General features: G+C 41.2%; 2 protein-coding genes and 1 long non-coding RNA gene across 14 annotated transcripts in view; 2 read left to right on the top strand and 1 right to left on the bottom strand.

Moving 5' to 3' along the window:
• The window catches only part of MYNN (myoneurin), a 107,117-nt gene extending 94,425 nt beyond the window's left edge, over positions 1 to 12,692 (top strand). The window contains exon 8 of the transcript XR_013839377.1: positions 12,495 to 12,692. The gene's annotated coding sequence lies outside the window, so the exon portion shown is untranslated. The remainder of the gene's footprint in view (positions 1 to 12,494) is intronic.
• LOC307217195 overlaps positions 1 to 14,612 on the bottom strand; it is a 114,446-nt gene that overhangs the window by 32,563 nt on the left and 67,271 nt on the right. For 9 of the 11 annotated variants that reach the window (XR_013839406.1, XR_013839407.1, XR_013839408.1 and 6 more), the window contains exon 4: positions 101 to 172. This is a non-coding gene — a long non-coding RNA (uncharacterized lncRNA). Of the gene's footprint in view, positions 1 to 100; positions 1,647 to 3,494; positions 3,829 to 14,612 lie in introns of those variants that run through there. The other 2 variants (XR_013839415.1, XR_013839416.1) reach the window with 2 other exon arrangements.
• SEC62 (SEC62 homolog, preprotein translocation factor) overlaps positions 3,972 to 14,612 on the top strand; it is a 31,745-nt gene continuing 21,104 nt past the window's right edge. The window contains exons 1-3 of one of the 2 annotated variants that reach the window (XM_079978142.1): positions 3,972 to 4,170; positions 12,942 to 13,050; positions 14,196 to 14,301. In XM_079978142.1, coding sequence (XP_079834268.1) covers positions 4,135 to 4,170; positions 12,942 to 13,050; positions 14,196 to 14,301 — 251 coding nt within the window. In that variant the 5' untranslated portion in view covers positions 3,972 to 4,134. Of the gene's footprint in view, positions 4,171 to 9,107; positions 9,295 to 12,941; positions 13,051 to 14,195; positions 14,302 to 14,612 lie in introns of those variants that run through there. The other variant, XM_079978141.1, reaches the window with a different exon arrangement.

A 14,612-nucleotide genomic window follows, 5' to 3' on the forward strand; every position in this document is an offset into this window, starting at 1 on the left:
TGCATCCTTTTTCGCAAACAAAAGGGACCTTCTAAGGATACAAACAAGGACACCTTCTGTCTGGTGAACCCACAATTTTTACACTGGATATTTAACTCACGTTCAGAGTTGCTGTGTGTCAACAATTGGTTCAGCCTCCTCCTGTCACTGGCCATTCAAAAGTTCTATGAATCTATGCAAAATAATTAGGATAAAAATAAAAACAATAAAATGATGATGTATTTTACAAGCATTTTCCACAAGCTTTAGAAGGATAAGGGCATTGGAAAAATGTACAGAAACCCATCAGGAGAAAGCAAGCTAAACTGCAGTACAGACATGTTTTGTTTTCCTAAAAAGTAATATATTCCAATTATTATTATTATTATTAGTTGCCTAAGAATAACTGCTGGAAGTGGGTTGTCAAAAGATGTTACAACATATGAAGACTTTGTTCTTTTAAACAACCCAGTCTACCACCACCTTGTATTTACATCACTGCATCTGCCAGCAACATCACTGTGGTTTTAAACCCAAATTGGTAAGAGCATTTGCTCACTAAAAATGGGTAAATATGTTATTAAATTACTGTAACTGACAAGTCTAATATTTTATTTAGTTTGTGGATATACTGTATGCAGTTATTTCAAGTGGTACATCCTTTTTAGTCTTTGTCTCTGTAAATAAGGATTATTCATTAGGCTGTTCACCACAAGGCTGTTCAGGAACAGGACACACTTATTCAGTTGTGAATTCAGCCTCTGCCAGTCCCCTACCAGTCTATCATGACCATGCTATTTCTTTGCTTCTGGCTGAGCTACTTACAGTTGGTGGCTTATGTTTTCTGTACTTGCTGGACTTGAGGGTCTCAAAGAATGTTGCTTTGTGGCCTGCTGTAATCATTTCCCCCTCTGAACTGATATAAACAAAACAATTTTATTACAAGGATTTTAAACAGAACATGGGCTCTCTCTTTCAAAGGAAATTGGCACTACAAAAGTTACCTGATTACTGTGCTGCTCATAGAAGAGTGACCTCATGGAAGAGTGAGCAAAACAGTACCTTTTCCTTTGCTTTTGAAGTAACATTTTTTTATCTGGAAAAGCTTCATGAAAGGTTTTTGGTTCATTATTTCCAAATAATGAGGAAATCATGAGGAAAGGGAGGCTGAATACAGATCTACTTACAGCAGGGATAAGAACCTTGTGGCTCTCAAAATGTTTTTGGACTATAACGTTCATCACCATTTCTCATACTGGCTGGAACCAATGGGAGTTAGAGTCTAACAACATCTGAAGGGCCACAGGATTCCCACCTCTGACTTACAACCTTTTCTTTCTCTCTCAAGTTTTAAGATTATTACAATTATTATTACATTTGTATGCTGCTTAATGTGGAAATAGCTTTTAAGTGGTTTAAAAGTATAAAGCCAATTACACATACATTCAAATATAAACATCCATATTTAACATATGCAAGAAAACAATCCAGTTGAAACAATACATCAATTAAAACAGGTGACTTAGGTCAATAGATCAAAGGAATGCCTGTGTAAACAGGCCCATCTTCCATTCTTCTTTTCAAATGTTTTCATTTCATGAGGAATTGCATTTAGAAATCTTGGGAGTTGTGTGCAAGGACATGCAATTGTTTTCTGCCCATCAGGTCTACATGAAAAGTAAGAATACAGGAAAGCTAAGAACCATGTTCCATTAGTCATAAGTATTAAGTTTGCAGTAAGGGAATGGGCATCAAGTGGCTTACTTAGGAACACTGGAAACTGCCTTATTCTGAGATAGGCTATTGGTCCATCTAGCTTGGCTTGTTTACACTAACTGGCAGCAGCTCTCCAGCGTTTCAGACTAGGGGCATTCCCAACCCTACCTGGAGATGCTGGGGGCTGAACATGGGACCTTCTGCATTCAAAGCAGGTACTCTTACCACAAAGCTATAACCCTAAAGGAGATACCACAGCCCCGTCCTTAACGTCTTTAACAGCAAGGCAAGCATTATATACAGTGGTCAAGCAAGACCAAGAGACAGAAGCTGCAAACTACACTTTATTTATATACATGCTACCTGCCAGGCACCACAGTTGTGCATTTTTAACAGTTGTGGAATATTTTATGGTTTCTCCAAAGTCAAGAACAATAAATATCAATATATTGTTTGCTATTCTCTGGGGAATTACCAAGAGCAAGTACTTTTTAACGTAAATTTCCACTGTCTAACCTAGACAGATATTTCAACAAGGTTGTTGGGTTTTAATCAGTTACTTGAGTAAGCTCTTGTAACCACTTCCCGTTACAACTGTTGCTTCAGTTAAAAACCTGCAATTCTTATCGCATTGTATTCCTTCCTGCCCAGCAACAATGCGAACATTCCTACAATAAACTGCAATGGTTAGGAATAAGCTTTTACATGGGACAGATATTCTATTGCTGTAGAGAACCTCTACAGAGAAATCAAGATTTTTGTTCAAAAACCTGATGGCTAGAATAACAGAAGAACTACCCTATCATCTCTAGGAATATTAATTTATTTGTAACTTTTTCTTTACCACCCTTTCTTTAAAAATCCAATATGGTTTACAACACATAGGGTTTAGGATCTTGTGGATCTCTGAGCTGGGAGGTTCTGGGGTAGACAGGTTCTGCTGGTGTAATTCCTTAACTGTGGCTCAGCCAGAGATACATTGACATATTTTCCCCATCTCAGATGCGTCAAGCCCTGGCTGATTTTAAGTTGCCATAAGCACTGCAATAAGGTGTTCTGGAGGTTCAGTGGGACTGGGAACAGAGAGTGGGAAGTTCACGTGACCTGGGTACTATGGGGTCAGTGGCAGCCCATTCCATTTTGCCTCCCGAGGCGAAATGTGAAGGTGCCCCCCCCCCGCCTACTGGGGTCACATGGCTGCAGCTTGTGGGTTCTTGGTGAGATCCTGCCAGAGGTCGGTGCGATCTCGCAGGAACCTGGAAGCCACATCTCCCTGGCTCTGGCAGCAGGGGACAGAGTGTCCTGCAACATGGGAGACTTGAGAAGCCACAGCAGCGATGAGATCTCGCATAAGTTCTATGAGATCTTGCTGAAAGCAGCTTTTCAGGGCCAGCCAAACACATTTTTTGCACCTGAGACAAACCACAAAATGGCACCCCCTCCTTTCAAGGGAAGAAGGGGTGAGCAAACACCTACATCAGAATCTGCTGCCCCCGTGGATCCTGCTGCCCGAGGCGGTTGCCGCACCTTGCCTCATGGGTGGGCAGGCCCTGCCTTAGATCTGGCAAAAAGGATGGTGTTCAAGTCAAATGCTATTTTAAAGGTTCAGCCACCAACAGCCCCTCCTTCAGGAGTTAGGAACAGGCATGCACATTGCACCATCCTGTTTTATTCCAGCTTCTCGTGTACATGGATTTTTCTACCAGCAAGCCTACCAAATAATGGTAACTTTAACCCTGAGGCCTCGTTTTAGCACTTATGCTTTAATATTTTAATTTAATTCGTTTGCTTTTACCGACACTTCGATTAGCATTTTTTTTTGACTGTTCAAAGTCTTTTGAACCACTAGCCAGCAGTATATAAATTGGTTTAATAACCGAAACAAGTAAAAACGCCGCGAAGGGCGACGCGATGACCCAGCGTCCCCGAGCTGCAGTTGCTGTCGGGAGCAGCGGCTTCCCCTCAGGGAGAGACGCCCTCTTGGCCATTCACACCTTCAGGCATATTCAACACCACGCCATCCCAGCACATGCAATAAGAAGCTTGAGGGGAAAATAAGTCGCACACAATTTATTCTGAAGCGCCGCATAGTGTTTTGTTTCAACCCTCTCCCTCAGCGACCCCGTCGCTGCCCCTCACCTGCCCCTCCCTTCCCGCGCGAGAGGAAAACCGGAGGGCGGGAAAGAGCCCGGCAGACGCCACGCGCCTCGCCGCCCTCCTTCATCCTCCCCTCCCCTCGAGTTACATAATAGCTCCCGCGGCCTCTCGCGAGGTTGCCGGCCGGCTGTCCCTCCCTCCCCTCCTCCCGTCCCTGTGTCTGTGCTTCCCTTTCTCACTCACACAGACAAAATCTGCCCCCCCTTCTCCTGCTCCTCTTCCCAGCCCCCCTCCCCGCGCTCGCCTCAGCCCCACGTCACCGGGAGACCAGACGGGGACAACATGGCGGAGCGGAGGAGACACAGGAAGCGGATTCAGGTACCTCGCTCGCTCCTCTCCTCGCCAACCGCCGGCGGGAACCGCTTCCCTTTTTATCTCCGTCCCCCCCCCCCCGCCTTCCACACGGACTCCCCCTCCCCTCAGTGCCTCTTGTGGTAGTTTCGCCTTCCTTCTTTTCGGCCTCTTTTATTCCCTCTCTTCTCTCGCCCCCCCCCCCCTCCATCTTCCTTTCGCCACAGGGCCAGCCACGTCACTGCTCTCCCCTTCTCTTCAGGGCATCTCTCTCTCTCTCTCTCTCCCTCCCTCTTCCCACCCTCCACTCGCGCCTCTTTCCTTAGTGGGAGACCGAGGGGCGCTCCAGTCCCGCATTCCCACCCCACCCTCCAGTAGCTCCATACTGAGCAGATGTCTCTCCTCAGCCCAGGATGTCTATCTGCCCTTTTCACCCCACCAAACACCTCCCCCCCCCCCACAGAGCAGTCCCTATGATGGTGACACAGGACTGTGGGGCACCCCAGCTCCAAACGCCAGGACGCAGCTGCTCCTTCTCCAGGCGCTGTGCCCCGAGGGAGATATCACTCGCGAGCCCCTCTCCCATCTGCGCCTCCCGCCGTGCTCTTTTTGGGTGCGTCTTGACGGTACCCCACCTACAGTCCCACCACGACTCATCCTTTCCCCATTTCTGTTCTGCGGTTCGGATGGTTTTCCCTCCGCAGAGGGGCATCCCGTCGCATTTCTTGGCTATGTGGTTCGAAGCCTAGTGTTCCCCCAAATGGCAGCCCGACACTCTTTTCCAGGCTCACCCTACAAACAGTGTAAACGTTTCTACCATCACAACAGCTGTTTGCAAACATCTTTCCACTGTTAATTGTCTACACACCCACACCCACCCCTTATTGCACCATGTTGTGGCATGGAACTACCCCCCCCCCCAAAAAAAAAAAACCTACTTCATTGCCAAATGTACCTGTGAAACCCTGAGGGAATTCCCCAATAAACTGTCTTTACACCAGCATAGTAGGCTATCTATTTCACATACATCCAAAATATACACTTAGCATGCATGGTTATCACACATACAACCTGTAACTGTGAGAATTTCCTATTTGGTGAGCACTATACTTAATGCTGTTTAATCACCTCTGCATCATGTGGAGTTTGCTTGTTGCATGCTAGTGGATGCCACCCTGTTGCATTACAGTATCAGTTTTTCACTTCTGCTCAATCCTGCTAATTCTAGCACGCTCGCTCATTTACACGACCTGTATTCATTATCATCTTCTGCAATGCCCTTAGGTTCACAGGCATCCTCACACACACCTAGAAGAGTGTTTCTTCTTGGATGTTCCAGATGTAGTGACAGCATATGAATGAGTCACTTTTTCTGCAGTCAACTGCAGTAATTATTTTTGGTAGTCTCATTATGAGAGGAAGGGAAGGGAAGATTTTCTCACTTCAAAGCTATGCTATAAAGTCTTCTGCAATAGATGACATATGTTAGGTATGCCACATAGTTATGTGCTCTGTAGTGAACAAATATATCTTTAAAAGTATCTGTATCAATGAAGCTGTGCTATGTTTCTTAAGGTTTATTTAATTCAATATCTTCCAGAACTTGTTCAAATGTGGAAAGGCCAAATAGTGACAATACTGATAAAAGTTTAACTTATGTTGTGTTCAGGGTAAGAATATGCAAAGTCTGTAAAGAATATTAACACTAGGTGGACCATTGTTTTTACAGTTCCAACGCTTGGCAAAAACAAGATATGATATTATTAGCAGTTATAATTTTGTGCAGCCTAAGCATAATGTTTATTTGATTGTAATAATTATGCCAACAAATATTTGAGAAATGTATTCTAAAATATTCATGGCCAACTTGACAGCTACCATCCTGTCTCATTGTGGCTTTGGTAAAACTATTCACCAAACCATAAAGATTGTGAATGAGCTGCAGACACACACTATATACCTCTCTTCCTCCTGTTTTTTTTTAAATTCTGAAATTCCCTCCCCCTCATTGCCTCCAAAATGTGAGGCTTCTCTCAACACCTCCCCAATTAATATATAGTCTAAAGAAGGTTTAAACTGTAGGACAGTTTAAAGCCTGAGTTACTCACAATTAATACTAAAAATAATCTTGTATGTTATCTAGGTTATAGGAGCTCTTCAGTATTGGAAAAGATTCTTTAAAATATTGTTTGTTGTTTTTACATGCCAATGGAGATAACATTTCACAAACTGTTCCTAGATAAAGCTGGAGTAATCTCTTGCAAATGTTTATGGACCTTTGCTTTTGAGTGTCACAGTATGAATATGTTGCATCTTTGATTGCCAGGATGTTGATCTCATGCAAAACATTTACTGACAGCTTTGGATACTTAGCATATGCTTTATTAGTAATATGCTAGTTTAGTGTGCAATACATTGTGCAGTCATCTCTTTCTAAATATATTTTGTTTGGGAGCTGGATGGTTTAAAATTTATTTAACGAGGGAAAAACTAGTTCAAATAAGTTTATATCAAATAGTAACAGCAATTATTTCTCTTCAAGAGTAGCACTATTTCTTGAATTATGCCCAGTGCAACAACTATGGGGGGGGGGCTAGCTGGGTTTCTCCCCCCAAGGGGTGCCATTGAGGCTCCCGGCCTGTTTGTGTATGTGTGTACACAAATACACATGAGGGGTTCCAAACCAGGTCTTTGACCTGGGTGAAATAAAGCCTACCTAGTTTTGCCCCTGATTACGCCATCTCCTTTTGCCACTTTTCTAATATTTCTATACAGTATTTCAGTTTAAACACCCCGATTGTCACGTTGCTCTGTTCAAGGTTTGTAATATATATATATCAATTTTATATTTTGTTTGGTGTCATAATGAATAGCAGGCTGATGAATGATACTTTGCTTCAGGATGAGAACAGAAATCGGGCTCCGGCGGCGCGGCAGCAGCAGGAGGCCCCATTAGCTAAAGTGGTGCTTCAGGTTAAGAACAGTTTCAGGTTAAGTACAGACCTCCGGAACAAATTAAGTACTTAACCTGAGGTACCACTGTAGTCATATATATTGAGCACCTTCACTTAAGATTTAAACTTCAGACATTTTCATTTCTGTCTTGAAAGAACAGGATATACGATTTACAAACATGATTGACTCAAATCTCAAGTCATTTAAGTTAATTTGGTTCTTGGAGGGCAGTTCATCTCACAAGCGGGGAAGTTGGTACAAAAAATGCTCTTTAAGAACAGACTGTGCGTGCCAGCATCTTGCATGGGTAACTATGTTAAACTGACCTTTGCTTCAAGTTTCTTTGAAGAAACTCTAAAAACAGCTGTGGCAAACAAAGGCAACACTGGTATTGGGTAGCTATTTTCTGTTGATAAGAGACTGGAGAAGCCAAGGCAACATGATCTCTGCCTCAAATTCACAACACTTCCGCAGTTATCACGTGCTTATTAGTCTGAAAGAACCAAAATCTTGTCACTTGGAAAAGTAGGCAGTGGTTGCTTGGACAAGGAAGGGAGCTACATGCTCTTCTTCCTATCTCTGCATTCCGTTTTAGAGATGTGGTCAGGTGCCCTTGGTGCAGTTGACCATGTCCCCTGTAACCATCACCTACATTCAGCTGCTTACCATAAGCACTGCTATTCGTGTGCAAGTGCTTTCGTGTGCAAGCCACTTTCCGATTCAAGTGAAATCTGTTATATGCAGTGCTGCTGAGAGGCAGGCACAGAGGTACTGATGTACTGGACCCTCAGTCAGCAGGTCCTCCAGTTGCTGAGTATTCATTTTTTAAAAAATGTCTCTAGACTTAAGTTGTGGAGCAAAATGTGCAGGCAGCCTTCTATGCAGTTTCTGTGAGATGAACTATATTTTTAGTGCAGTGGTATGGTAGGCAACTTTGTGATGGAATATATATGGAAATATATATATAGGACAGAATTGTGTTCTGATGATTCTTTATAGGTTGTTGATTGGACCCTAGAAATCTAATAAATTCCTTACATAAGGGCTTTAGTGAGTAATGCAGGAGATGAAATTTAATTACATATGGTTATATGTTCAGATGAGCAGTGGTGATCTACCCTGGGCCTGATCCAAACCAGTTTAAGCTTAAACTTGTTAACTAGAACCTATTCCATACCAAATCCAGGGAATCTCACCCATTTCTTTTTTGTTTGTTTGTTTTCTGTTTTTAGAATGTAGATTTTTAATATTGCGTATTGTGTGGAGTGCCTTTGGACACAGAGACCATTTATAAAATATTTTGCATTCAGAAAAGAAATACAGTTAGTCCTAAAGCAGAAAAAAGGAAAAAGGCTCCCCATTATTTATTTGTTCGTTTATTCATTACATTTATATCCTACCTTTTTTTCTAAGGAGCTCAAGGTGCTGTACATGGTTCTCTGCCTTCTCATTTCTCCCACAACAACCCTGTGAGTTGGGCTAGGCTGAGAGATAGTGACTGGCCCAACACCCAGTGAGCTTCATGCTCAAGTGAGCTTCAGCCCACCCCCACTTTGAACTCTGGTCTTGTAGGTCCTAGTTGGACACTCTAATTACTGCACTGCACTGCACTGGCTCTCTAAGTAGGTAGTTAGTAGTCTATCATGTTAATTACATGAACTTAGAATATGCTGAAAAAACTGCTAATTGTATTTTTCTAATGTGAGCCTCTGTGCATAACAAGTTGCCTACCTTTGACGTACAAACAGTATTTTCCAAGCAAGTGTAATTAAGTGTCTGAGACAGCAAATTACAGAAACGACTATTGTTTTAGTTAGCCTATCATATTGCACCATTGCTAAACAGCCCTCTTGCAAAAAGAGATTTTAACATACCAAGGTGAACGTGTAAGAATTTAAGATATGATGACATTGTTTCCTTATTTGCATAACATTACTTCCTTACCCGCAGTGGCTTGCGTAGGGAAAAGAATAGGCTCCCAAGTAGCTTCTAGCAGCTGCTGCTGTTGTCTTTGCTACGACTTCAGAGCAAACGTTCCTTCTTTGCTCAGTGTAGTAGTTAAGGTTTCATCTGGACATACTTTGTTCCACTGGTTCATTTCTGCACAAAGATTTCATGTGGGGATATGAAGATGAGAGTCCAGAGGACACGGCCCCATTCTACCCGCAGCTTCCTCCTGATCTATGTGGAAATGAGGTGCTGGTTTTAGTAATTTTATGGGGATTGGGAGGGATTGGCTTTTGCAGCTGTTCATATATAATTCTATCCAATAGACATTATTTTAAGAATATTTATTATTATTATTATTATTATTATTATTATTATTTTGTATTATTTCATTTTATAATTATATAAAACAGAGAAAACAATTATAACAGATAAAAATTAAAATATTAAAAACAAAACTATAAAGTAGGCACGTAGAATAAGTTAAAATAACAAAATCCAAGTAAAGACCATCAACTTCACCAGCTCATCAAGCATAGTACCAGATTTGCCAGACTTGTGACAAGGGTTGTCTTGAAAATGAAGGTTTCGCTGTGTATGTCACAAAGGAATGCCAAATCATATAAAAAGTGTCTGAAGGTTCTAGTCCTTGTCGAAATCTCAACTTCTGCGTTATTTTTTTCCTATTATAACTATATTCCAGAACGATTGGTATGAAGTGTCCAGTTTAAGCTTTTTTACTGTTTTCCATTGAGTTGCAGTTACTATTCATGCTGCCAAGATCATATACTGTATAAGACCAATGCTTTTGACAATATAGTTACATTGGTATCTTCAAAAATATTCAGTAACATTAAATTTGGACAAGAAGCAATAGTGGGTTTTTTTTATTAATAATTGTCATTTCTGTCAAAATTACATTCCAAAAATAGTACCAACTAACATTCCCATGAATGATAATAAGTACCAAGTTTATTGCAACCCTTCCAACAATTAGGTGATCTAGAAGGAAATATTTTAGACATTTGCAAAGGAGTGCTATTACCATCTGTGTAATAATTTTAAGGCATTTCCTCCAAGAAAACTGGAAACAGATTTTGAGGTTAATGATTCCCAAGTTTGATTCCAATCATTTGGAAGAATTTGTGTGCCGTATCTTTTTAAGGGGTTCCATAGATCCATAAATTACATTAAGCAATTTAGAAACTAACCCTTTTCCCCTCTTACCCATTAGTTTGATTAGCAAAAATTTCCAGGATTTATCTCTCTTAACATTGTATAGTTTTTGCAGGACTGTTTTTGGACTCTCCAACCTGTTTGCAAAAAGGGAAGAAACAGCTGTGTCATCAATAAACTTGCTTCACAGGCTCAACATGATTTTTCTGTCTTGTAGCAGGTGGAGAATGTTCTGTAGCTTCAGCGTGGTTGCTTCATTTTAATAGTTTGTTCAACCAAACAGGAACTGTCCAGTACTATAACTTTTTTATATTATTTAGCAAGTGTGTATGTGTTTTAACCAGTTTGCATGTTCTTTCCATTCCTTCTTACTACTTAGCTGCCTTGTTGTAGGTGAAACATTAAAAGGTAGAAAACAGAGCTAAATCCCTAATCACTACTTTTTGACAGACATTTAGCTATAGCCCTTTCTGTTTTTATTTATTTATTAGCCATTTATAGGCTTGCATTACTTCCAAAAGATCACACACCAAAGCAGAGTATGAAACCAGTTTAAAGCTACAATCATCAAATAAAATAATTTAAATAAAACACCCATCTGGAATAATGAAGCAGTTAATAGAAACCATAATAATAATAATTTATTATTTATACCCTGCCCATCTGGCTGAGTTTCCAGTGCAGCAAAATAAATAGTTTATAACCAGACTAAAAGCAACTGCAATTAAAACACCCAATTAGCTGACACCAGAAGCGTTTTGTAAGAGCTGGGGTTTTCATTTACTACTAAAAGACCAACATTATAGGGACCAAATAGCAGTTCATGTTGTGTTCCCCCACAGAGAATATCAAACACTGCACCTTCACAGTTTTGGTTCCCTAAATGGAGGGGACACTGAGCTTTCCCTGTGAACATGGAGAAACAGGGCAGGAAATGCTCCTAAAGAGATGCAGGACCTAACCTAGACAGATTAAGGCCTTAAAAACTATCACCAGCATGCCCGAAGCAAAAATGCAGCCAGTAAAGATGAGCAATGACAGGAGTGACATTCTTTTTGCAACGTGTCCCTGTCAGGTAAACTGCAAACCACCTGCAACTTCTGAACTGCTTTCCAGAACACATAGAACACATTGTAATTGGCATTATATGACAGAAGTGGCCTCAATACGCTCACCTGTGTTAAGCTCGTAAAATGGCCTCCTGTTATTAGTACTACTACCTGGGAAGCCCTCAATACCAAAGAGTCCATGTTCATTTCCAGACTATGTACTTTGTCATTAAGGGGGAGTATAAAAGGTAAGGGTAAAGGTAAAGGACCCCTGGACAGTTAAGTCCAGTCAAAGGCAACTATGGGGTGGGCCCTCATCTCGGTTCAGGCTGAGAGAGCTGAAATTTGTCCACAGATAGCGTTCCGGGTCATGTGGCCAGCATAACTACAGTGGTACCTCGGGTTAAGTACTTAATTCGTTCCGGAGATCCGTTCTTAACCTGAAACTGTTCTTAACCTGAAACACCACTTTAGCTAATGGGGCCTCCTGCCGCCACCACGCTGCCGGAGCCCGATTTCTGTTCTTATCCTGAAGCAAAGTTCTTAACCTGAAGCACTATTTCTGGGTTATTGGAGTGTGTAACCTGAAATGTATGTAACCTGAAGTGTATGTAACCCGAGGTACCACTGTAAAACGATTCTGGCGCAATGGAACACTGTAACAGAAGCCAGAGCGCATGGAAACACCATTTACCTTCCTGCCGCAGTGGTACCTATTTATCAACTTTCACTGCTGTGCTTTTGAACTGCTAGGTTGTCAGAAGCTGGAACAGAGCAACGGGAGCTCACCCTGTCACGCGGATTCACACCGCTGACCTTCCGATCAGCAAGCCCAAGAGGCTCAGTGGTTTAAGACCATAGCACAACCTGTGTCCCAAGGGAAACGCATCTAGGGATGACAGAATCACATTTCTCTCCACTTCTCCAAAGCCACTAAATTAGAAAACTGTCCAACATTTTCCCAGTCTTTGAAGTTTCTAAATACAATCAACCGGCTTCATTTGGACACTCTGGTACATAAATTCTGTAAAAAAATAAATAAAGCATGGTGGTGTTCAAATATTCTGCCAGCTCTGTTCCCACCTTGTGGTTGCTTCTGTTATGTGTTAGCATGCTGACCTGCTGATAGAGGCAAAGAATCTAGAATAGTGTCCCACTAACAATTGATGTGGTTACCCATTCTTAACTTTTATATTTGGTCTTGGGAGGTTACATACGCTTCAGGTTACATACGCTTCAGGTTGCAGACTCCGCTAACCCAGAAATATTACCTCGGGTTAAGAACTTTGCTTCAGGATGAGAACAGAAATTGTGCTCCAGCAGCGCGGCAGCAGCAGGAGGCCCCATTAGCTAAAGTGGTGCTTCAGGTTAAGAACGGACCTCCGGAACGAATTAAGTACTTAACCCGAGGTACCACTGTATTTCCTATATCATGCATCTGATGGACTATAGTCCATGAAAGATTACGCTATGATGAATTTGTTAGTCTTTAAGATTTCACGAGTCTTCGTTGATAATGAGGTATTTACAAAATATTAGCGTGTAACTATCTGAGGCATCATGTTCCACATGCTATGAAAGTGAGTTGAGGAGCTTTGTAAAATTTCAGTACAAATGAAAATACTGTAGCTTTCTGCTTTAAATTTGCATTTGCTCTGTTTTCTCTTAAAGGAGGTGGGTGAGCCATTCAAGGAGGAAAAGGCTGTTGCTAAATACCTGCGTTTCAACTGTCCAACCAAGTCTACCAATATGATGGGTCACAGAGTGGATTACTTCATTGGTAAGGTTAAATATTAACCAAATCATGTGGCAACCTGATTGTCAATATTTGTAGCACTTAGAGGAAAATGTTTTTATTCTTGCTTTTACCTGGGAGATAAGTGGGGATGAGAATCTGATTAAAACTAATCACAGCCTGATTCCCCCCCCCCATTTTTTTGTTTTTTAATAAGAGCATTTTATGGTCTGCACTTCAGTGAATTCCAGGGTAGGAGTAGAATCTTTATCTTCTGCAGAGTGTAGAAGTTTCTGGTTCAAACTGTGTTTATTTTTATTCAGATTTGAAAGCCTGAGTGTGTGACGGCGATGATAACACAACAAACATAATATTCCTATGGTATTAGTCATAATAATCCAGTGGAAAATGGATTGCTGATGGCTGGTGTCCTCTTATGACAACAGCAGTGATAACTGACAAGATAGTTTTGCCTTCTCCCATACTAACCATTGATGCCATCTCGTTAACTGTGACAACTTGTATCTAATACTACAATTTATATCCTAGCTGTACTTCTATGGAACTGCTGCACTGTGTAGGACCCTGAATATCTAACTACCACAGGGCAGCAAGTCTGTAAAACAATTCATTTTTATCTTAGAAAAAGAGAAAAGATATGGAGGAAGCACTCTGCTTTCTGCCAAAATGTCCTCGGCCTACTTAATCCACTAAGCAGTTTATCTTCATAATCACTTGCAGCAGATGGAAGCTTTGGGCTGCACTTCTTGCTCGGTTACCTGGGAGTAAGCTCCACTGAACTCATTGCAACTTACTTTTGAGTAGACATAACAGTGTGTGGTTCAAATAAAAGGCCCTCAGCTTCCCATTCCTTCAAGAGTATAGAAATTTGGACAAACCTAAAAGGCTTCAAATACTTCCAGACATTGGATGTATGTGTACAAGGTTTATTCATGCTGAAGCCAGAAAAAAGTAAAAGTGAAAATATCATAATCAATCAAAATCATTTCCTAGGTTTTCCTTGGACTCAAAAAATGTTGGGTTCTACTGTGGGTGAGCTTTTTAGACAGACACGTCATCAAATGAGGAACAAAATTATTCCTGCTCCAAAATTTCCATTTTCTTTAGGACTGGTCACATTTTTCCAGTGTAGCATTCTTGTGAGAGGTATGGTGTGTTTTTCTTTTTAGCTTCCAAAGCTGTGGATTGCCTTCTGGATTCTAAGTGGGCAAAAGCCAAGAAAGGAGAAGAAGCCCTGTTTACCACTAGAGAGTCTGTAGTTGATTATTGCAACAGGTAGGCCTGGTTGTTTTAATGTTGTTGTAAACACTATGAATACTCCTAAATATAATGTTACAGAATGAATTAAAATGTATTTTCATTGTGTTATTTCCAGGTAATCAGAAAGTATTTTTATGTCTGGACTAGTCATGGAACCATAGATCCTCCATAGTTGTCTTTGGTCTTTGCTACTACTGTATGGCTTTACTCATATTCCAACAGCCTATGCAGCTAGGATTATTCTAGTTGAATTACAACATTCAGTTGAAAAATACTTTGTTACTGCAGTTGCAGAACTCCAAAAACTCAGCAACAAGACCTTATTA

The sequence above is a fragment of the Podarcis cretensis genome (genome assembly GCF_951804945.1).
Source record: "Podarcis cretensis genome assembly, chromosome: 5".
Lineage (NCBI taxonomy): Eukaryota > Metazoa > Chordata > Lepidosauria > Squamata > Lacertidae > Podarcis > Podarcis cretensis.